Source organism: Balaenoptera acutorostrata, chromosome 4 (assembly GCF_949987535.1).
Source record: "Balaenoptera acutorostrata chromosome 4, mBalAcu1.1, whole genome shotgun sequence".
Classification (NCBI taxonomy): domain Eukaryota; kingdom Metazoa; phylum Chordata; class Mammalia; order Artiodactyla; family Balaenopteridae; genus Balaenoptera; species Balaenoptera acutorostrata.
The window spans coordinates 148,804,636-148,829,428 of record NC_080067.1 but is presented as its reverse complement, the minus strand read 5'-3'; the positions used below and the strand labels follow the sequence as shown (position 1 = coordinate 148,829,428).

At 51.2% G+C, this 24,793-nt stretch overlaps 1 protein-coding gene across 6 annotated transcripts in view; it reads right to left on the bottom strand.

Moving 5' to 3' along the window:
- Positions 1-24,793, bottom strand: part of PDE9A (phosphodiesterase 9A) — a 99,483-nt gene that overhangs the window by 53,748 nt on the left and 20,942 nt on the right. For all 6 annotated transcript variants that reach the window (XM_057545498.1, XM_057545499.1, XM_057545500.1 and 3 more), the window contains exons 2-4: positions 12,371-12,441; positions 11,001-11,078; positions 4,242-4,285 (exon numbers count right to left, since the gene is read on the bottom strand). In XM_057545498.1, the coding sequence (XP_057401481.1) occupies positions 4,242-4,285; positions 11,001-11,078; positions 12,371-12,441 (193 nt within the window). The remainder of the gene's footprint in view (positions 1-4,241; positions 4,286-11,000; positions 11,079-12,370; positions 12,442-24,793) is intronic.

Genomic DNA, 24,793 nt, shown 5'->3' with positions numbered 1-24,793 from the left:
GTGGAACACTTCCCGACTCATTTTATGAGGCTAGATGTATATATTACAAGAAAAGAAAACTATGGCCCAGAATCCCTCATTAATATAGATGCAAAAATCCTTAACAAAATATTTGTAAATTTAATCCAGAACAAAAAGAAAATAAGCCATGGACAAATGGAGTCTATACTAGGAATGCAAGCTTAGTTTAATGTTTTAAAATCAATCAGTAAAATTCACTACTAACTGGAGAGAGGAGAAAAAAACATGATGATCTCAATATAGGCAGAAAATGCATTTGACAAAATTCCAAAATTCCAACACCAATTTATGATTAAAAATCTCAACACATTAGGATGAGAAATTAAAAAAAAACAACAAATAAACCCTCAACTTGATAAAGGGTATTCACCAAAAAACCCTATAGCTAACATCATAATTGATGTTGAAAAACTTCATACATTCCCTCTGAGATTGAGAACAAAGCAAGAATCTCCACTCACACCTTCTATTCTTCTATTGTACTAGGTATCCTAGTTAGTATAATAAAGCAAGAAAAAGAATCTGATAAATGGCATCAGATTTGAAAGGAAGAAGCAATTCTATCTTTGCACATGTAGAAAATCGTAGGAAATCTACAAAAAGATACTAGACTTAATAAGTGAGTTTAGCCAGGTCAATACACAAAAGCCAACTGTATTTCTATAAACTAAAAACTACTGGAAATTGAAATTTTAAAAAATCCATTGACAGTGGCATTAAAAATGTGAAATACTTCATGATAAATTTATCAACATACATTCAAGAACTTTACACTGACAACTATAATACATTAGTGAGAGACATTAAAGGAAACCCAAATAAATTGAGAGAGACCATATTCATGAATCAGAAGACTCAACATTACTAAGACAGTAGTTCTTTCCAAGTCATCAATAAATTTAACATCATTTCAATCAAAATCCCAGCAGACTTTTTTGGGTAGCAACTGACAGACTGATTCTAAAATTTATTTGAAAATAAAATGAACCTGGAGTAAACAAAACATTTTTGAAAGATAAGAATGAAACCCAAGGACTTGCACTCCCAGATTTCAAGACTTACTATGAACCTAGGAAACCAAGACAGTGAGGCATCGGGTAAGGATGGACATGGATATTAATGGAGTATGACAGTAAGACTCACACATTTATGGTCCATTGATTTTTTTAAAAAATTAATTAATTAATTAATTAATTTAGTTTTGGCTGTGTTGTGTCTTCATTTCTGTGCGATGGCTTTCTCTAGTTGCGGCAAGTGGGGGCCACTCTTCATCGCGGTGCGCGGGCCTCTCACTGTCGCGGCCTCTCTTATTGCGGAGCACAGGCTCCAGACACGCAGGCTCAGTAGTTGTGGCTCACGGGCCGAGGTGCTCCGTGGCATGTGGGATCTTCCCAGACCAGGGCTCGAAGCCGTGTCCCCTGCATTGGCAGGCAGACTCTCAACCACTGCGCCACCAGGGAAGCCCCTGGTCCATTGATTTTTGACAAAGGTGCCACGATAATTCAAGGATTGTTTTTTTCAACAAATGGTGCTGGAACAAATGGATATCTGAGAAAGTGAACCTCAATTCTTTTCTCCCTCCCTTGAAGGTGGGCGATACTTAGGGACTTGCTTCCAAAGAATCGAGCAAGGAAAGGGGAAAATAGTGACTTTACAGAGAAGAAGCCAGTGATTCATGTGGGTACTATGGCCTCCTTGTATTCTTTCCAAAAACCCACATCCCCAGGCTGATCATGAGAAAAGCATCAGACAAGCCCAGATTGAAGCGCATTCTACAGACTCTTAAAGACTGCCAAGGTCATGACGAACAAGGAATGTCCGAGACACTGTCAGACCACAGAAGACTGGAAGGCATAACGACTAAGTGTGGATTGGATCCTGGATCAGGAAAGGGACATCAGGAAAAAAACTAGTGAAGCCTCAATAAAGTCGAGGATCTAGTTAATAACAACAACAAAAAACAATAATAAAAAGTTTATTATTGAGTCAAGGGCTTGATAAGCGCTTTTCATGTTAATAAAAAGTTATTGGGCTTCCCTGGTGGTGCAGGGGTTAAGAATCTGCCTGCCAGTGCAGGGGACACGGGTTCGAGCCCTGGCCCGGGAAGATCCCACATGCCGCGGAGCAACTAAGCCCGTGCACCACAACTACTGAGCCCGTGCTCTAGAGCCCATGAGCCACAACTACTGAGCCCGTGCTCCGCAACAAGAGAAGCCACCTCAATGAGAAGCCCACGTACTACAATGAAGAGTAGCCCCTGCTCACTGCAGCTAGAGAAAGCCTGCGCGTATCAACAAAGACCCAACACAGCCAAAAATAAATAAATAAATTTATTTTAAAAAAAGAAAGTTATTTTCATACGAAAAAAAGTTAGAACTCAGATTTTATTCTAACATCTACTATCAAAAGAACTGAATTAAGAGTTTTCATAAAGAGCTACTCCGGCATAAAAATATTTAAAGCAACCAGTGCTCCTATGTAAACGCTGTCACTTGAAAGATGAGACCCTGAGACACAGAACCATCAGGGCCTCACTCACACACCATCCAGCACAGTATGGGTGGCATCAAAATTCTATTCTGTAGACATCAATTTTGCAAAAATTAAAATTAAATTAATACTAAATTTTAAAAAGAAAAATAAACCTCAACTTTTGCCTCAGGCCATACACAAAAATTAACTCAAAATGGATCACTGACTTAAATGTAAAAGCTAAAACTATAAAACTTGTAGAAGAAAACAGAGGAGAAAACTTCACAACTATGGGATAAAGTAAGATTTCTTTGGACACAAAAAGTAGAAACCATAAAAGAACAATTGATACATTGGACCTAATCAAAATTTAATTCTGGTTATTGAAAGACACTCATAAGAAAATGAAGAAGCAAGTTGCAGATGAGGAGAAAATATTTATAATATCTACCTGACAAAAGGTGTGTATCCCAAATATACCAGGAATGCTTTCAATTCAAGAGTAAGAGGGAAAACTACCCACCACCACCACAACCAACAAATCAGAAAAGATTTGAACAAATACTTCATAAAAGAAGATTTAAGAATGGCCAGTAAATACTTTAAAGATACTCACCATCATTAATCACTAGGGAAACACAAATTAAAACCAAATGCAGTACCACTCCACACCCAATAGAATTGATTAACACAAAAAGGACTGACAATGTCAAGTGCTGCTGAGACTGTGAAGCAACGGGAACTCTCGGACATTATGGGTGGGGATGCAAGGTGTGCAGGGAAATTGCCTGGCAGTACTTTTTATAAAGTGAAATATACACTTAGCCATGTGATCCACCAATCCCATTCAATCCCATTGACTCCAAGGGAAATAAAAATATATGTCCCTATAAATGCTTGTACTTGGATGCTCACGGCTGCTTTATTCATAAAAGTCCCCAACCTGAAATAACCCAGATGTCCTTCAACAGGTGAATGGATAAACAAACTGTGGTCCAGTCATACCTGGAACGTTACTCACCAATAAAAAGGAAAGAATCGCTGATACACACAACACATGGACGAGTCTCAAAAACATTAGGTCGAGTCAAAAAAAGAGTACACGTGTTAACGTAATTTCATTTTCTGTGAAACTCTCAAAAAGACAAATCTAATCTATGGTGTCAGAGAGCGGTTGGTTGGTGGCTGACAGAGACCAGGAGCGGAGGGACAGGGGCTAAGTGGGAAGAGGCACAAGAGAACTTTTTTAGGTGATGTAAATGTTCCCAGTCTTGGTTTTGGTGGTAGTTAACAAGGATGTATAGAACTTTCAAAGCTTATCAAAATATACACTTAAATGGGAGCATTTTATTATGCATAAATCATACAGAAATAAGCGTGATCAAAGATCCAAAAGGAAGTGGGATTTTAAGAAAACAACACCACTGACTGAGGCATCCTGGGGGCTGGCCTTTTTGCCTCACAGTCTGAATGGTCAGGACAGGTACTGGGCCCAGGGAGACAAGAGTGGGGTGTCACCCAGTGTCTGCTAAGTCGTCAGGACCGGGTGGGAGGGGGTGGGGCTGGGCATCCTGGGGGTTTGTGGCGGGCAGAGTATGGCTGTCTCTGCAGCAGTACGCGGCTTTAGATTCTGTAACAGTACTGGGCTTCAGATTCAACGCCTAACTCATACATATTCAATCACAGGCGCAGCCTGAAGCTTTTTTTTTTTTTTTCTTTTAATTTAAAAAATGATAGCAAGGCCTTACCAGAGAGTTGCTTGATGGCCACAGGTCTCACTTTGTAGGGAGTCCTGCAAGAGAGAAGGCAGTTGCACTGTAAGATGCTGTCAAAGATGTTCATGTGCATCTGGTTCGAGAGAGAAGCACTTGGGCTGAATTAGAATTCAGTGAATTAGGGCTTTTTAAAATGAATTTCTTTGGCAGGTCTGAGCTCTCTCATTCAGAAGAATTCTAAATACTTTAAATATATCATTTAAACAACGGACCTCCTCTATAATGTTCATATTTGGTTAATAAAATAAACATGTTGAATGCAGCTGGGATGGCACAGAATTGTCCTGGTCTGTCCTGACACGTGACTGTTACAGGAGGCTCTCCCTGTTTTGCTCTGAGCTCCTGGAGACTGCGTCCCCCAAGTGCACAAGAGAGGATGGTGTCAACAACTCAGGCGAAAATGCACTGGCACCTCGGTGATGTCACCACCGGTAATCATGAGACCCACGGGGGGTGGGGAGAGGATACTGGTGATAGGAAAGACAGAGTAAAGGTCACTGTCCCTGACATACAAGGACCTCTGGCAAAGGTGGGGGGGAGACAAGTCAATGGAAAATAGGCAAAGAATAGGAACAGGCAATCACTGATAACAGTTAATAAAAATAAAAAGAGGGACCTCAAGAAAGAGGCTATTTTTCCCCAGATTTTGGAACCTGGTAACATGAATGCTACGAGGGCACAGGGACTCAGGCTCTCACAGGTATTGCTGGTGGGAGTACGGATTGCCACCACCTAGGGGAAAGCAACCTAGCAGCACTGATTCAAATGTAAACTCCTTCGTCTCAGCATGGGAACCTAGGAACGAAAGTATTAATTCTTTTGGTTATCTTACACAGGGATACCTTCATATGTCACTCGCTCATTCATTCAACACATTTTACACAGAGTGCTCGGTGTGGTCGGGTTCTGGTGATATAAGAGTGAATCAGGGCTTCCCTGGTGGCACAGTGGTTAGGAATCCGCCTGCCAATGCATGGGTTTGAGCCCCGGCCCGGGAAGATCCCACATGCTGTGGAGCAACTAAGCCCGAGCACCACAACTACTGAGCCTGCGCTCTAGAGCCTGTGAGCCACAACTACTGAGCCCTCATGCCACAACTACTGAAGCCTGTGCGCCTAGAGCCTGTGCTCCACAGCAAGAGAAGCCACTGCAGTGAGAAGCCTGCGCACTGCAATGAAGACCCAATGCAGCCAAAAATAAATAAATAAAATTAAAAAAAAAAAAAAGAGTGAATCAGACAAGAACACTCTGCCCTCACAGATCCCACGTTCCACGGTCAAGTACACGTTGAAAGGACGTGAATGCTGCTGTTTGAATGGCTAAGAAATGTCATCCGCCGGGGCCAGATGACACATTAGCTGAACTGTGGAGTGTCATTCAGTTGTCAAAAAGATGGAGATGAGTGAGCAAGTACTGACGTGGAGGGATGCCCACGACATCTCGTTAGGGAGACACGGCAAGTTACAGGGTCACAGACTGAGAGTCAGCTCAGCGATGGAGAAAGAAAGTACAGAGACTCTGGAAGGAGTTACACCAAACACCAGACTCTGAACAGTGGCTAACTGGCATCCTGTGGTTTAGCAGTTACAGGGCACACGGAAGATTGTTTGCATTTAAAATGCCAATAAAGTATAAAAATAACAACTGCGTGGCACTAATAGGTGATGGATGGACAAGCCCACGGTGGTCTCGAGTCCCGCCTCCCCACGAGGGGTTCCTCCTGGTGGAGCCCGTGAGGGGCAAGTCAACCCCCCCCATCCCCCCCGCAGGAGCGTGCACCTTGCCTGGGGAAAGGCCCTCTTCCAAAGGTCCCCGGAAGTTGGTTATTTGGGACTTGGGGCACTTTCCCTACAGAGGTTTCATCATAGTGGTGTTTGGGTCCTGGGAGATCTCAGAACATCCTGCTCAGAATCCACGCGGTTTGAAGGGTGGTTCCACCTGTAGAGCAGGTGAGACCCCGGCTGGGGCGGGGCTTGGCCAAGGCGGTACTAGCTGCCTCCGTCCTCACGCTGATGGCGAGCAGGGCGGGCGAGTCCACCCTCCCCGGGCCCTCCCAGCAGCCGTCAGCCTCGCCAGCTTGCAGGTTTCCAGGAGCCACCGCTCAGGGAAGGGGGGAACCTCCCTGAAGCCCACCGCGTGTGCGGGGCTGACTTTGAACCAGGGGCGTGTCCAGACCACGTGTCGGTGCTGCCTGGGGGGGCCAGGGCTGCGGCGATGGGGTGAGGGGCGCGGAGAGCCACGGCGAGGTGGGCGTCACCTCTCCTCTCTCCTCCTCCCTCAGCCCCATGAGCAGCACTGATGCTGGGGCAGTGGGTGGAGAGACGGGATCCCAGGCCCGACGGGCGCAGGAAGGGGCCTTCCCTTCCCCCCTTTCTCTTCTCTCTCCCTCCCCTGCAGCCACAAGGACTGTCTTCCCCTGCTCTCCACAGGCCGCCGCTGGCCGGGAGGTGACAGTGACGGCACAGAGGAGGTGTGGATGGGGAGAGACAGAGCCGCGTGTCCCGAAAGACTCCCCCTCCCCGTGTCAGAGGCGCTGACCACAGCTGGCTCCCCAAGATTACTCTTGGCCCTTGGTTCCTTAATCCTGTTGACTCAACAGCAGGAATATTCTCAGAACCAGTTATGTTGCTTCCACGATTGAATAAACTCCTGCCTTGGCCTAAATTGAGTTGCAGCTTCATCATTTCTTCCTCAGCAACAGAATTGAGATAAACCACTTTCCATTTGCCTTGAACTTGTATTTGTCTTTTTCCAAAATGCCTCTTTTCAAACACGTTTAGTGGGAGCCGCGCCGGAATGCAGGAAGCATTTCTCCCCAGCTGAGGGGATGGGCACACACACCATCCTTGTAAGCGCTCAGCCATTTCATCCTGTGGACAGCTTCATGTATCACAACTTGGCTAAAATTGGAAATAAAGGAGCGTTTGTATCACACGTGGGCCGTGCCGTCCCGGCTCTCCCCTCTCTCCACACGCCCCATTTTTTCCTCATACTACTTAAGGGTCTGTTTCTCTCCTTCAACAAGGATCTTGAAGCGGCGGAGGCAGAAACGGAAGGGTGGTCAAGAAGCAACACGCTGCTCAGTGGGACACCATGGGATCCAGAATGTCCCCTTGTCCAGAAAGGAGCACTGAGACCAGACGCTGTCCCGCCGAGCGTGATCTGAACGAAGCTGGGACGTGTCTACTTGTGTTTGTTAGTCTTTAGGAATGAGGGCGATTAGCAATCAATCACCTTTCTTATCAGCTCCAAAAGAGACAGGAAGCTACTCAGCCCATTGCTAGATTAGAGCCTCTCTGACTTAGGTAAATATGTTCCAGCTTATTTAAAATGCTGCTCTGAACGTTCTCTGATCGTTAAGGGAAGAAGCATTTTGAAGGGAGAGTCAGAAGGTCATGAGATTTAGTTTGACATGAGCCGAAAAGTTCAGTGTAAGAGAACTGAAACTGGGGAAAACTGGGACCCCCGACTTCTCATCAGTAACCAGGTAGTCACAGTCAAGAGCCCTTGTAATTTGGAGAAGAGGCTGTGAAAAGTGCCCCCTGCAAGTGTGAACCGGGCAGAAAGCAGGCAAGGCGGATGAGTTGGCACCTGCAGGAGAGCCTCTCCTGGGAGGCGGTTCCTGAATCCGAGGCTGGGGGCAGGGTACAGGCATTGACAAGGCTGGACCGAGGGGCTGCAGGGTCTTCAGCGGTGGAGGAAGCTGGAGGGACACGACCTGACTTGACCGTCTTCTGGGAAGAAACAAAATTTATCCAGCACTTTCCGAGAAGGGGAAACCCTCTGTCTGGTAGAGGTGACCTTCTGGCACTGGCAGGCTGAGCACCCACCTGGGGGTCGAGAGTAGTTTCTTAGGTTTTGCCCACTTTATACCGGTGATTCTCACCCTCGCTGCGTATTGGAATCACCCGGTGAGCTTTAAAAAAAAAAATCCCTCAAAAATCCACATTTCCTGGGTCCTAGTGGGATGATCGCTGGTGGTTTGAACCTGCAGGCAGGGCTGACGGTCACTGGTTTGGTCGGACTAGGTTATACCGCGCATGTTTAGAGGGGGCGGGACCCCCGACGGCAGCTGGAACCGTGGGACCGGAGAATTAGAGGCAAACGGAGCAGATCCGAGGCCTCGCTGGGGCTCGTGCATGACCCGGGGTGGGGGGGTGAGCAGGCGGGAAGGGAACCTTGGGGAACGCCGCCTTTCGGGGGCTGAGAGTGGGAAGCAGACACAGCCGGGGGGAAGATGATGGAGGCAGCTCGAGAAAAGGAGAAGTCCATGACCTCAAATGCAGGGAGCAGACAGAGGCAGGGGAGGGGATGCCCAGTGCAGAGAACAGTGATTAAGGAGGTCCCGGCCAACAGCATCACCACCTGGGAACCTGCAGAAATGCCAGGGGAGAGGGAGGGAGGGGGCTCTGCTTCAGCCAGCCCCCCGGGGTGTGCGTGAGGCTGGTGGCCTGGGGGACAATGGGCAGCTCTGCGACGAGAAAGCAGTGGGGACCACATGCACCGGTTCTCAGCCTTGCCAACACTGACATTTGGGCAGGTGAGTCTGGGGTGGGACCAGCCCTGGGCACTGCGGGAGGTAGAGCAGCAGCCCTGGTCTCTGCCCGCTGGGTGCCAGAGACCCCATCCCCTGGCGTGGCAGCCAAAATGCTCCAGGCTTCGCCAAGTGTCTCCTGGGGAACAAAACTGCCCCCCGTTGAGAAGGGCTGGCACAGAATACAGAGCCAAAGGAGATATGATGAAGTGACAGAACAGAATGGACAAACTACAAACTGCTTTAAATTAATTCGGGAAAAATGCAGTTTTGCCCCATCAGACACCGGCCTGCACGGACAGGGCACTTCCCTCTGACGACATCGTTGTACCTTGTGGACGTCAGGGGTGACAGGTCACTCGTGACTTTCCTTATGAATACAGATCTGGGTCAGGCTGGAGCTTATGCCACAATTTACGACAATCTTCCTGGAGCCTCCAGGGATGCAATTAGCATCGCTCCTTCCGGGGAGCCCGGAGCCGGTAATCAGAGCGTAATCAGAGCCAGAACGCGTGGGGGCAGAGGCTCCTGATGACGAAATTAAAAGTTCAGGAGATTGGGGCTTCCCTGGTGGCGCAGTGGTTGAGAATCTGCCTGCCAATGCAGGGGACACGGGTTCGAGCCCTGGTCTGGGAAGATCCCACATGCCGCAGAGCAACTAGGCCCGTGAGCCACAATTGCTGAGCCTGCGCGTCTGGAGCCTGTGCTCCGCAACAAGAGAGGCCGCGATAATGAGAGGCCTGCGCACCGCGATGAAGAGTGGTCCCCACTTGCCACAACTAGAGAAAGCCCTCGCACAGAAACGAAGACCCAACACAGCCATAAATAAATTAAATAAATAAATAATTTAGAAAAAAAAAACTTCGCATTTCATTTAAAAAAAAAAAAAGTTCAGGTGATTGATGGATGCAGTGGAGGGGGAGGGGAGACCGGGCGGAAGCACCCAGATGCTCGGGGAAGGACAGTGCTGGCCGCTCGCCACGGAGCTCGGAGGACATCAGAGACTGTTCAGATGTTCTAGGACTTTGTACATCCCAAGGGTTTGTCACTTGCCGGGCTTTCTGCACCAAAGCCTGGCAGTCTTTGCGAGGTCTTGAGCCCTTGCCTGGGGCCAGGCATCCTGCACCCAGGCCGGCGTGGGTGGCTGACAGGTGGCTTCAGGGGACAGAGGAAGAAGAGCTGGTGCCCATCCCTGGGCGCTCAGCTGTGCACACACCTTTGCTCGGGGGAACCTTTTGGGCACCTACAGCAGAGGTCCCAGGGACCCCATCATGGGAGCCCAAATACTCCCACGCTGCCATCAGGGGGCCAGGGCCCTCCAGTGGCCGGGAACTTCGAGGGTCTGCCTGGGCACGCTCTCTCCTGCGGCTAGAGTAGCTGGCCTGGTTCAGTCGGGGGGGGGCACCCCGATGGCCGGATTGACACGTGTCCCTCGGAGGGGGATGCAGTGAGGGGCAGGAGAAACAGGGGTCCCGAGGGGCACCCCACTCCCAATCACGCTGCTGCTTCTGGCCTCGCAGGGCACGTGGGCTGGATTCTGCCTGGCCCTGCTGCAAATACAAAGTGGGGACCACCGGGGACGTCGCCAGCCGCGGGGCAGAGGGCCAGGCGCGGATGGGAGAGGCTCTGCTTGGACTCCTTGTACTCCCTCCGGCCGCATGCAGCTGGGCTGTTTTACAGATGTTCACAGGTGTGTTTCCTGCCCAAGTCTTTTCCTCTCTAGGTCTCTCCTGGTTTCGCTCCTCTGGCCCCCAGGCTTCCCAGCCCCCAACCTCCGCCATCTTGGGCAGAGTAGCTGGTGGGCAGTGCTTGACAACTGCAGGACTTGCCCCAGGGGGTCAACGCCCAGCGCTGCCCAGGGAACCCGGTCAGGGAATCTCCTGCCCCGATGGACTGGGGGCGGCTCTGCTACTGCCACTCAGTGCCTCGGTTTCCCCATCTGTAAATGCCCCCTCGGAGGGCTCTTGTGGAGCCTCGGAAAGGTCCCTGGCCACACTTAGAGCTGCTACCTTCTTGGAAAGTGACAAGTTCTGCAAAGGAACCAGCAGCCTCCTTCCCAGACCCTCCCATCTTTGGTTTAAATTCAGATTTTCCTGCAGCAGTATATTTAAAAAACAACCATGGAGGCCCTGCCGTGCATGCAGAGAGCTGTCAGACACACCACGAGAAGGAGCTGACGTAGCCCACCAGCCGCTTACCGTTCCGAATTGGCGGGCATGGTGGGGTCGATGGAGACCATGGCGTCATCCGTGGTCAGGAGGGAGATGGTCGTGTTCCTGGAAGACAGGAGAAGCCAGTGTCCTCACCCCGATGGTGTCCCCTGGGTGCACACTTGAATCTGGGCCTCCCATGAGGTAGGAGCCTGGGTAGCAGGCCCGTCCTGCCCAAGGGGCCATGAGGAGTCGGCCTCAGGACACTGGCCCTCAGCTTGTAAACAAAGTTACGGGCTGTGTGTGTACTTCTAAATGCTCAGTAGATGTGTAAGTAATTTAAAACGGGAATTGGAGAAAGTGTAATTTGTTGAGTTGGGAGATTAAATTGTGGTAAAGTAGAAATGAACATTTGTATCAGCCAGTGATGAATTCAGGGTTTGCCTTTCTACTTCATTTCCCGTGGGAGTCTATCTAAATGGGTAAAAAGCTCTCCTACCAAACAGTTTTAAGTGGATCAATTGAATCTTCCTCCAACTTCTCATCTGTGGGGTCTTTCACGCGAGGTGTTGCCTTAACCACGTGACTTAACTCTCTGGTTTTCAGTTGTGTATCAAAATCTGTGCAATGCGGGTGACACCTGAAACCCAGGTTGTTCTAAAGAATAACATTTATTTATTTCTTAGCACATTGCTTAATAAAAGATGCCCCAAACTGTGTACTATTTCTGGCTGCTACAAACCGCTACTTGCTGTAACTTCAGGTGTGTAATCTCATCCCTGACTCTCCTTTTTCTCACCTGACTCTGAAAGGCTCCTACTGTCCTTCTCTCTCACCCTCCTTGACCTGGGTCATAACCTTAGTTAACTGCAGGTCAAAGCTGCTCCTGATCACTCTCTATAGTTGGGAAGTTAGGACAGAAAATCCACTTGCTGGAACAAACTGTTGATTTTGGGAAAAGAATTCTTCTGGAATTCTTATGGTTCTATAAGGTAGATTTCTGGTCTTTTCAACTTATTTCTGACATCAGTCTTTTCCTAAACCTTGATCTGTGATGAGCCCCTCTCTCCCCCTTGCTGGATCATTTGGGGCTGGGGGACCAAAGTCTAAACACTACTACCGTCCTTTACCGTTTCTCCCAAAGCAAAGGAATAAACGAAAGAAAAAAAGAAACTCTGAAGACAGTGGTTTCTGCCTAATTCCGCCCAAAGGTTCCTTCCGTGTAGCACAGCGGTGGCCGAAACCTCCAGGGACTCATCCACTGATTCGAAAGGTCCCGAGTGCAAGGTACAAGGTGAGCCCACGGGCCCTACCACCCCTCTTGTCCCCTAGACTCGGCCACTCGCCCTCGCAGGTACCTGTCCCTCCAGGTGAATTTAAAGGCGTCCCCCTGGCGGGGGCAATTCCGGGTCACTCACCGAGGCAGACCGGTGGCGATGCAGAACAGGTCCATAATGTCGCTGGAGTTGCAATACTTGCTAAAGACCACCTGCAAAACAGAAGCAGAAGGCCGTGAGGGTGAGGCAGGAGCAGGGCAGCTGGTTTCCATGGTGACGTCAGATTCCAGAGCTTCCTCTCTGGTCCCGACCTGCAGGTTAATTTTACAAGGAAAAAACAAAATAACCGTGGGCACTGGCGTGTTACATGCACGTCTCTTCACTGAGTCGATTTATAGAGGTTGAGAAAAACTTCACTTTTTTGTTCGCTGAAAAGAGTTGTGAAAAACAACGCTATCACCCACATAAGGACGCCTGCCGGTGACATGCTGCCTCGTGCCCATCATGGTGATGTTTGACGCACCATCAACAACCTCGGCTTAATTATATCACATTGCAGGGGGTCTCCAACGACCTCCGGGGCCATTATGCAAAAGAAATTTAAGATCATTAGCTTAAAAACAAAAGATTGCCTTTTAGGATTTGGGGGCTGAGGTGCAGGACCAAATCCAAGAGGGAATCACCCTGAGAAAGGGTCCGATTGGAACCGTCGGTCTGCATAGTGAACAAATTTCACCGGAGGCAATTTTTACACACGGCCTGGGTGTCCAGTCCCTGCTGGACAGGAGAGAAACACGTCACATCAGCATCTTTTGTCCGAGGGGTCTCGATTGTGAATCTGGGCTCCGGAACCCCTCCCTGAGAGAGGGGGCTTCACGTACAGAGAGGGGGGTTGCTCTCCAAGGCTGGACAGCGCACGGGACAGTCCACGCCAAGGCTCCCATTTTCACCGTAACAGAGGTTTTCCGTCAACATTTTCCCTGGCTAATTGCTGTAAGGCCCCTCTTGCTCACCAGCAGGAGTCCGTGGGCGTGGGGAGAGCCAAGCTGAGGAGAGTGGGCATTTTTCAGTGCCCAGAGCGCTATTTTTTCAGCCAGATCAGTTTGCGTCTTTTTTTATTGGAAACAGTAAAACAGAGTAAGCAGATATTTTTCCCCACAAACGTAGCTGTTCCCTGACTACCACGGCCTCCTGTGTGCTGCCCGGTCTGGCTACGCTGAGACTCAGCCAGCGCCACTGTCCGGGCTGCCCGCTTGCCCCCCGAGGTGGTATTCACATCCTTGGTGACAGGGCCTTTGGTCGGCACTGTCCACCCGGCGGCCACCGGCCTGGCTCAGAGCTGGTCCCGCCTGGACCCCGGCAGCAGCCCCTGCACTGGCCCTGCTGGGTCTCAGCCCGGCACCCACCCTTGGTTTCTAGAACTCAAACCTGGTTGTACCCCTTTCCTGTGCAGATGCCTCTGCTGCCCCGCACGCCCACCAGAGAAGGTCCACCTCCTCGCTGGGCACCTGAGGTTCTGGGGTATGTCCCTCGACGCTGTGCCCTCGCCAAGCTCCCGCCCCTGCCTTCACTCCGGTCCACGGGTGCTCCTGCCTCGCCCTCTGCTCTGGGTCCCCCCTTCCCAGAGACCCTCCTCCGCTCTCCCTCCTCCCAGCCCTCGGGACTCAGGGCCAGCTTCTCCACACGGCCCCCCGACCCCACCGCCAGAGGAGTCTTGCGCCTTCGTCCCCCCCCCCCGGCGTTTTCACGACAGTGCGTCCCAGCGCCCCCAGCACAGGCCTTAGCTCACGCCTCGGCCTTTGCAGCTGTGACCAAGACGGGTGAGGTGCGAGGTCCTGGCCATTCGCCCACTGACACGGGACCATTTCTGACTTTCCCATTCAAGCCTCTGTGAAGTTCGTGTCCACCTGGTGCAGGCTGACTGCATGGGTTTATTCCAGACCCCAGTCAAAGGAGAGGGTGGGCCGAGGCAGAGGACAAGACAGCTCTGTCTGTGAACATTCGATTTGCCCGGAGATTCCGGAACAGGGCGAGGTGGCTTGCAGGTCATGACCAGATGCTGGTCAGGAGCTGAGCGTGACTCCAGGAAGTTAGTGCTGACAAGGCCCTCCCCAGGGAGGGAGGTGGGAAGAAAGACCAGGAGCTTGGAATATCCTGGGGGCCTTGACAAGAGTTGAGTTTGCCCAACTTTATAAGCACTGCAGATGAAATCTGGAGGAGCCAGTCTTTTGTGATGGCTTCCTAGCCTCGGGATAGCAAATAATAGAAGCTTTAAAAAATCCAATTATGAAGCAGCAAAACAAACCCAGAAGGGCCCACAGGGCACACTGACATTCTTGCTGCCCCTTTGTAACCGATCCAGCCCAACCTAGTGAGGGAGGTCGGCCTTCTTCTGGGTCCAGAACAGTCTTTGAGATTATTTTTGACTGGGGGGATGGAAGGAAATCAGAAATAAGCAGAAAAGATTGCATCGGGTATATTCCATTGCAATGGAAAACCATGCTGTGTCCATCTGTAAATCCATTTCAACATTCCTCTACTGTAGAGAAATGCAGGGTTCTTTGATTGCACTTCTGAACTGGTTGTAACATCTTGTCGTTTCCCTTGTTCAGCCAACAAGTTAGTTTGACGTGTGGCCATTTCACATCTGTGCGAGAGTCAGGCTTTTGCCTTATTTAGTTAGTTAGTTAATGAGCCTTTAGCAGGGCCAACGCAGGTGAGAGGCTGGGTGAAGCATCACGTGAACCCTAACATCGGAAGTGCTTGGACAGCCTAGGTCTTGGCCGAGTGTCAGGAGAAGCTCCCGGCCTAGATGGGTTGTTCCTGGTGTGGGAAACCAGTCCCTGTAGCACAAAGGCTTGGTTGGCCTGGGAAGAACCCCTCCCCCGCCCCCGTCACCAGGCAGCCTGGTCAGGAGGGCACAAGGCTTTCTGTTCCCATGCTGAATCATTCTGCAAATCCTTTATCCTCTATCCAGAAATAAACAGCGGGGGAAAAAAGCGTTGGTGAAATGAAATTTAAACGTGAAAAGTGGAGGCAGCATGATTAACAGAGAAATAAGGGTCTTACGTTGCCCCGGGGCTGCAGCTCATCAGTAAGCACGGCAGGTCACCCCAGACCCTTTCATGTGGCTTGGTCGGCAGCACCGCGATGTTAAAACAGGACAAGAGAAAAAAAGGGAGAGCCCAGAGGCCTCTCTTCTGCTGGATGTTGGTCCTCCCTCATATTCAACTGGGGCCTGTGAACGTCAGAGGGAACTTCGGCACCTGGAACCTTCCTGCTGCCTGCAGAGCTGGGTAACAAATACTCATGGAAACCAGCCACCCGCCAAGCTGTGTTCTGAGGGGTCCCCGGAGGAAGCAGCACACAGAGCTGGACGAAGCTCCCCTGGGCCCAGCCGGCGAGGGGTCAGGGGGTCAGGATCACAGCCCAGGCTTCCCTCTGTCCAGCACACACACGTGACCCAAACAGCTCTGACTCGCAGGCTCTGCATGGCGTGTAATATCTGTATTCACCCCCCGCCCACCCAGCGATGGTGTCCTGGCGAGAGCAGGGGGTCCTGCGCTCCCTGTCTGTTATTCTTCTATCCATCGGTTCCCTCCCGGTGCCCCGCCCACCCCTCCGCCGTCGCGGGCAAGACCGCCACCACCCCGTAGCCCCAGTTTGCCTTTCTGCGAATGAGGTCCATCATGCCAGCGGCACCTGCCTCTCAGGGCTGAGATGGGCGATGCGCGAGGGAACGTGCTCGAGCACAGCCCTCAGGACGCTGCCGCTCTAACACCAAATTCAGCTGCGCGCCAGCTCTGCTCCTGTGAACCTCCCGGCCCCCGCTGGCTAAAATCCTGACTGTGGGCGGAAGTCTCCAGGGCTCTTCAAGTTGCCAAACGCACCCAAAGTGACTTTTGGCCCTCCTTTGTCGGGCACCCAATTTTATTTCAGTAGGACCTCAAATGTACGACTGCAGGATTTCCAGAGCGTGAAGAAAGGACGTGTAACCCAGCTCCTCCGTTTCCACTGTTTCTTGGTAGGCGGGGGACCCTTGGCTCCAGGAAGGCAGGGATGGAGCCCGGGGTGGGAGTTCCAGGCCGCGAGCTCTCAGCAGGACGGTGCTGGGGCTTTGTGGGGAGCGACCAACAGTGCAGACGAGGAAGAGAGGTGAGTGTCCCGGGGCACACGCAGGTTGACCGGGCTTTCTGGCTCAGTGCACGGTTGGGACTGGCCTTGACCCATCCTAGTCGGGCAGCCCAGGAAACGGGCCCAGGGCTCTGGTCAGGGCTGTGCCCTCCCAGGCGGGTTGCTGGGTGGGGACCTTTCTGAAGACATCCTGCAGGCCTATCCTTACAGGTGGGGACTTGGGAGCGAGACCCAGGGGACTCCCGCGGCCCAGCCACAGCCCTCAAAGCACAGGGCACCTCCCTAGAGCCCTGGCCGGGCAGCCCTGGTGCCGGGGAACCTGCCCCTGCCCGCAGCCTGACCTACAACTGTCGGGCCAGCACACAATCTCCTTTCCTCGTGAGAACTTCACTAAGCGATCCGGAGCTGGTGGCAATTGGGGTGAGTCACAGGGTCACGGGGAGTCTGACCTGGGCTGACCACACCAGGCCACCCACGAGATCACTAAGGAGGCGCAGCCCCCGGAGAAGGGAGGGGAGGGAGGCCGGATCACAGTGGGCAGAGGGCAGGAGAGCCCAGTGTCTTGAGTTGCCATATACGCACGGTATATGGATTATGCCCCCTGACGCGCATGACTTAAAATCCACGTATGAGTTCACGCAGGTGAAGCTTCTTAAAACAAAGTTTCAAAAAATGCTGGTGTTGATGTCCATCACCTGCTGTCCTCTGCCTTCCTGCCTCCCCCCTTTAAGGTGGTGGATGGAGGAGGAGTTGTGGGGGGCCGGCTGCCGGTGTGGGGCATCCGCGGTCCAGGCACGGGATGAGCCTGGCTGCTGGAAGCGGGTGGGGGTGGGGGAGGGCCACCCTGGGGGCGGTGCTCAGGCACGAGGAAGATTTCGAGTAGAGTGCCCTTTCATTTGGGTTCCACAGGTGGAAGCGACTTGTCCCTGCCCCTGCCCCATTTACGCTGGTCATTTAGGCATCTGTTCGGCGCAAATGTGGTCGGCAGTGGCTGCTGAGAACACTATTTCCTCTGCTGAGTAATGGGGAGCCCGCCCAGGAGGCGCAGTGATAAGAGAGCAGAGACACCCAGAAAGCAGAGAGACAGCACCGTCCCCCGCACCTCTAAGCACCCTCGGGGGCTGGGATGAGCACCCTTGGGGCCTGGACTCGGAGAGGGGAACCTGAGTTTGGTTTCCTATTTCTATCTGAGGCACTTCCTTGCAGCTGCTGAGAACATTTCTTGCTGGGTTTGTCAAGTTTCGGTTTGGACTGGCATGGAGTCAGCGACCACTGGAAGCTGTGGGTTTCTCACTCAGACATTTGTGGCTCTACGTTGGGAAATGCTCCCAGTCCTGGACAAATGTGACAACCAAATGGCAATTTAGGTTTGGGTTGAGAAAGACAAAACCCACCACTATCACAAAAGAAAAGTTCAGTTTGTGGATGTTGGAAGGGGACCAGGGACCAGGCAGGGAGGGGGACGGTCGGAGGCCTCCTGAGACTGCAGTGTGTCCCCGGGAATTTTCTCTGCCAGGCCGGCTACAATCTTTTTCACCAGGGAGACAGCTCACGAAGCTCGTAAACCAGGATGGTATTAGTTCCCTTTCAAAATCAGTAAAAACTATGGATGTCAGGTAAGTTGTGCTTTTGGGGTTGGCTACTGTAAAACATGCAATTATGTTCGTCTTGCTGTTAACGCTCGCACCGAATGTGAAATTTTTTATTCGACTGCATTAGCAACAATTTTCACGGAGCGTCTTTGAACTTGGAGTAATGAATCTTGAGCAAAATTTTCCTCGTTGTAATTCTTCTGCAGTTTTTCCCCCGAAGTGATTTTAAACGGCTGCAGCTGAAGATGAGAGCCGGGGTACGTGGACACCAGGATGCCGAGGTCCTGAAGCAGGCAGGGAAGAAAGGCACTTCTCCTTTCCCAGCAAGCTGTCCTTCCCGAGGGCACGTGGCGAGCTCTGTTCCTCCACGCGGTACCCGGCTCCGGTTCCTTCCTCTGTTAATGAGAACTCGACGCCTCTTCCAGCAACGTTCACTCTGGCCCCTCCTCGCTCCATCCACGTCGGCTATTGATCTCAGCCCCCCAGCATCTTAAATCTCAGCACTGACACTTCATCATACTTGTATTTACTTGATGATGATGAATTTTACGCGTCACACGGCATCAGAAATCTCCACCCAACCAAACTAGGGTACTGACTTCTAAAAATAGCCACATTGGCCTCCAAGAAATGGAAGGCAAACCACCACATTGGCAAGAACGAAAAAGTGATGGAGAGCCCAAATCTGGAAGTAACCCAGATGCCCTTTAATAGGTGAATGTTAAACAAACTCTGGTCCGTCCACACTGTGGATGAATTACTGATCTACACAACTGAGATGGATTCCAAGGGATTTATGCTGCGTGAATAAAAAGCCAACCCCAAGAGGTTACATGCTGTATGATTTCACTTATACGACATTCCTGAAACGACAAAATTATAGAGATGGAGAACAGTGTTAGGGATGGAGGTGGGGGGTAGGAGGGTGGGGCTCCGGGTGGAGGATGGAGGTGGGCGTGGTCACAAAAGGGCTGGGACTGTCCTCTACCGTGACTGTGGCGGTGGATAAGAGACCCTACACATGTGATTGAATTGTACAGAACTCAACACACACACTCAGATGAGCTCAACAAAACGGGGAAAGTCCACATAAGGCGGGGGACTGTCTCATGGTTACATCCTGGCAGTGACCCTGTACTGTGATTTTGCAAGACGTTACACTGGGGGAAACGGGGTGAAGGGTACACAGATCATTCTGCAGTATTGCTCACAACTGCATGCTAATCTCCCATTGTCCCCAAGAGCTTATCTGAATAAAGTGAAGGCACCAACCCTGTCTGGGAGTGGGGAGAGGCATGCCCTTCCAGGAATGTGTGTCCAGATAGCCCTGCTGGGAAACAGCGTGGCCATATGTGTGCCCTTTGACCTGGAATCCCATTTCCAGGAACTGCTCTTAAGAAAATAACAGCAAACGTAATAAAGAGAGCATTTATTAAGTTCCAGGCAGTGTTCTAGTCACCTCCCAGGCTTAGGCCCAAACCACTGCCCTGCACGGCCCCTTCGCAAGCAAAGAGCTAGTGGGGTTGTTCCTTGTGTGTTAGTTATTGCAGAGAAATGGAATTAAGATGAATATCTCAAAGCAATGAAATGATTACATCTTAGTAAGTCTCAACGATGGAACATTATATAGGCATTAAAATCACGTTTTTGAATACCGGTAATGTAATGCTGAGTGACAATGATCAAAATAAAAAATTATGTAAAAGAAAGCGATTCTCTCTCCCTCTCTCTCTCTGAAAAGAAAACACCAGCAGGAGAGGTCCTGAAATGTTCGCACTGTCTGGTGGAATAACGGGTTCTTTTCTTTTCTTTTTTATGCTGCTCTGTATTTTTAAAATATTCTACGATGAATACGCAGGGCTCTTATAACCAAGAGAAAAGTTACCTAGATCTAGAAGCTGAGGTTAATAACTGATAACAGAACTGGCTTGTGAATATCTCTTCCTAACAGCGGGCTGCGCTGCATTTACATAAGATTCTTAGGAGAGGAAAAAAAGGTCTTTACCATTTTTATTTGGAACGAATACTCTTTGGCTTTAAGCCAAGCGGATGAGAAAATTAAATGACAAGTTAGCCAGAGGACAAAAATCAGAATTTAAATAGCATTTGGCTAGGAGTAGAGGGAGCTGGTGCGTGAGCTGAAGGCACCGGGAGAAAATCAGAGGCGACGGAGAGGCGGGGACCCTGTGGATGGGAAGGGAAGGGCAAGCTGGGTGCCTCCCGGGACAGACAAGAAAGCAGGTCTCACGGGTCTGTGCCAGCTGCAGGGACACGGCTGACTCGGGGCTGGAGGGATTGGCCGTGGCCCCCAGGGGACCCGAGGCCGTGCAGACAGAAGGGGCCACAGAGAAGCCGCATCCCCCATCCTCCTCCCCCCTCCCGCCGCCCCACCCACCTGAGACTCACGGCGCATGCGCCGGAACTTCCCGTTAAAGAATGTCTACGGCTTCAGACCCTAACCTGATGCGCCTCACATCATGCATCTTCCAGACGCACCCAAGTGAGGTTTTCAGGGATCAGGATGGGTGTGGGGTCCTCCTAGGGGGCTGCAGTGAGCGTGGGCAGAAAGCCCAAGGGGTCCGGACCAGCAGGTGGGGTGAGACCGGCCTGGGCGGGAGAGCCACGCCCCAGACACGGGAAGGGGGGCTCTGGTTGACCAGCACTGCCCTGGGGCAGGGGCAGGGGCAGGGGCAGGTGGTGCAGACCTGCCAGCATTGGGCTCAGCTTTCCTCACGTAAGCTCCTGTAGACACTAAGTATAAAGCAAGTACTCAGCTGTAATAACATAAATATCCACGCATCTGAGGAGGGACACGTCATCTTTGGGGTCGGTACACAGGAGGCTGCCCCCGACTGCTGTCCTGAGACCTGAGTGTCTTGTACATGCCTCCTGGCCGGCGAGTTGCAGGGCCTTTGGGCCTCTCCACGGCCTCAGAACTGTGCAGGTCAGGGCCCTCCTCAGGCGGCGTTCTGGGGGCCGGTAAAACGAGCTGAGGGTAACTGATGCTGAGGCCGCCTGCGGCTGCCATTCTGAACCCCAATTCCAAACGCGGTGCTCACACAGGGACCCGCTCTGTTCCCAGTAACTCTCTGGTGGGTGCCGTAGATTTGAACTTACAGAATAAATGGGTACTGATATGTGGCACTTAACTGTTTATCCAAGCTTTATATAGTAGGACGGTACGTAAAATTTGTTGAGAAAGAAACAGTTCAGTTGCTAAAGTTATGCAATCACTGCACTAATTCTTTGGCCATCCGGGCAGAAGGGGTGCCTGGCAGCGAGGACAACCAGTGAGTGACGGCCCTTAGCGGGCTACGTCTGACCGGGTGGGCCCTGGGCTGGCTGGAGCCCACGCGTTTCCTGCTGCCTCACATCCCAGGATTGCCCTCGGCTGGTGCCAGGGTCGCGCACTGCTCCAGGCACGTGCGGGGCAGAGGGGTGGGAAGGGAGGGGTCAGGGAAGTGAGCTCACTTCCGGTCCCTCTTCCTACCAGCTTGACCCGGGGCAAGTTTCTTCACCTTGTTGAGACTCTGATTCTTCCCCTGCAGAGTGAGGATTATCATACCCCAGAGAAGGTTTCATCATGACACACAGAGGGCCTGGTACATAGTATGTGCTCAGTTAAGTGGCAGTTGTGATTACAGGGAGGGCCCCTTGAAACGTATGGGTGTCTTCCCTAGAGACAGAGAGGCTCCTCCTTGACCCCTCCAAGGCCATTTCACAAGCAAGAGGTGCTGAGGACACACAGCCTTAACTTCAACATGTTGGCATCTCTGGGTGGTTCATAGGTCGGGACATGAGGATACCTTAACTTGGGAAGGCCACCACAAAGCAGACTCTGATGTGCTAACCGACATCCCTGTGTTACCAACCACACCCAACCACAACCAAAATGCAGTGAAGACCAGGATCGTGTCAATACAAATGTGTATTAGTCAACAGGATCACCACGTAGGATTTAAAAGACTTTGACAGGTTAAATGATCAATTCGACCTCAGTCTGGTTAGTGTCAGTTTTCTTCTGGTAAACACGGAGGACAGTCTTTGGAAGGTGAGGTCCTTGTGGGCAGGACCCTGCTCAGTTCCTCTGTGTTCCATCTGTGAGCACAGGGCCTGTCCATCTGATCACGGGACACTGGTGCCCAGGTATCCTCCTGTGTGAACAGGCTGAGGTTGAATTTTGCATCTGCTGGTTTTAGGTTATACCACTAAGGATGCCAATTCCACCACCACCTCCACCATCGCCTCTAGTGTCACCACCATGACTACCAGCACCACCACCACCTCCACTGTCACCACCACCATCACCTCTACGATCACCATCACCACGACCTCCACTGTCACCACCACCATCACCTCTATGATCACCATCACCACCAACAACAACTAGTGAGGTTGAACTCATGCTTGGGCCAGAACCTGAGCCAAGCATCTTACACCCTATGACCCTGGGTCCTTGGAAGGACCTCATAAGCTTGGGGTATCCTCCTCCTCCTCCTCCTCACAGAGAAGGACTTTGAGCCACAGAGAGAGAACCTGGCCTGGCCGAGTCCCTGTGGTCCTGGATACAAACTCGACCCACGTGGCTCCAAGCCCAGAGATGCGTGCAGTGCCTAAAATCAGGCTTTTAATGGTGGTCCAGGTGGGAAGTAGAGGTGGTCTCTTGGCCTCTTTGCCACTGTCACTCTCCTATAACACTGTATGCATTCTCTATTTGCCTTGTTCCCAAATGACTGATATTTCTGATTGCATACTTGGAATGAATATTGATTTGGATCCCACACTTGGAAGAAAATAAACCAATCCAAATTCTTTTTCCTTTGTCTATCAGACCATGATTCATTTTTTAATAGATTTTATAAACTGTTAAGCTTGTATAGGGCTTTATCTACCCTCAAAGAGTATTTCAGTCTGGCGCCCGGTTCTCACGCTCCAGGTCCACGAGTTAGAATTCACCAGACCAGCTGTCAGGACAGCCAAACGCCAGCTCAGTGGTGATTCTGCAACTCCACTATCTTTGGGGGAGTTAAAAGCTGAATCTCTATTGCCTTTTCAGCACCTGAGAATTACAAGTGTTTAATATATAAAACAAACAAGCTAAAAAGAGACCAAGACCCAAATCCCACATTTGATTGTTTTTTACTATCACTCAAGAAATAAACACATTTTCACCAAAGGAAAGATTGTAGGCTATCTCCCCATCTATCCATCCATCCATGTATACCTGCAATTCATCTGCAATTCATCTCTAATTATAAATTATATACATAAATGGGAACATACTGTTCATTCTGTCCTGCCCCTTGTTTCTAGAACATGTAGCAATAATGTCACATGCAGAATGGATCACTGTTAACCACCAGGCAGGCAATCATGGCTTCTTTGTCTGCTAAGATAAAATTTGAATTAGGCCTTATGTCTCTTTCCAATTTAAGAGGTATTTTGCTGGTCGTGTCGTGTGAAAAGACTATAAAATAATAACGGGAGAGACCTTCAAGATGGCGGAAGAGTAAGACGTGGAGATCACCTTCCTCCCCACAAATACATCAGAAATACATCTACACGTGGAACTGCTCCTATAGAACACCCACTGAACGCTGGCAGAAGACCTCAGACCTCCCAAAAGGCAAGAAACTCCCGACGTACCTGGGTAGGGAAAAAGAAAAAAGAAACAACAGAGACAAAAGAATAGGGACGGGACCTGCACCAGTGGGAGGGAGCTGTGAAGGAGGAAAGGTGTCCACGCACTAGGAGCCCCTTCGCGGGTGGAGACTGCGGGTGGTGGAGGGGGGAAGCTTCGGAGCCACGGAGGAGAGCGCAGCCACAGGGGTGCGGAGGGCAAAGCGGAGAGATTCCCGCACGGAGGCTCGGCGCCGAGCAGCACTCAGCAGCCCGAGAGGCTTGTCTGCTCCCCCGCCGGGGCGGGCGGGGCTGGGAGCTGAGGCTCAGCTTCGGTCGGATCGCAGGGAGAGGACTGGGGTTGGCGGCGTGAACACAGCCTGAAGGGGCTAGTGCACCACGGCTAGCCGGGAGGGAGTCCGGGAAAAAGTCTGCAGCTGCCGAGGAGGCAAGAGACTTTTTCTTACCTCTTTGTTTCCTGGTGCGCGAGGACAGGGGATTCAGAGCACCGCCTAAACGAGCTCCAGAGACGGGCGCGAGCCGCGGCGATCAGCACGGGCCCCAGAGACGGGCATGAGACGCTAAAGCTGCTGCTGCCGCCACCAAGAAGCCTGTGTGCGAGCACAGGTCACTCTCCACACCGCCCCTCCCGGGAGCCGGTGCAGCCCACCACCGCCAGGGTCCTGTGACCCAGGAACAACTTCCCTGGGAGAACGCACGGCGTGCCTCACGCTGGTGCAACGTCACGCTGGCCTCTGCCGCCGCAGGCTCGCCCCGCCTCCTCCGTACCGCTCCCTCCCCCCGCCTGAGTGAGCCAGAGCCCCCGAAGCAGCTGCTCCTTTAACCCCGTCCTGTGTGAGCGAAGAACAGACGCCCTCAGGCAACCTACACGCAGAGGCGGGGCCAAATCCAAAGCTGAACCCCGGGAGCTGTGCAAACAAAGAAGAGAAAGGGAAATCTCTCCCAGCAGCCTCAGAAGCAGCAGGTTAAAGCTCCTCAAAGAACTTGATGTACCCTGCATCTCTGGAATACCTGAATAGACAATGAATCATCCCAAAATTCAGGCGGTGACTTTGGGAGCAACGATATATATATATTTTTCCTTTTTCTCTTTTTGTGTGTATGTGTATTCTTCTTTGTGTGATTTTGTCTGTATAGCTTTGCTTTTACCATTTGTCCTAGGGTTCTGTCTGTCCGTTTTTTTTTTTTTTCTTTAGTA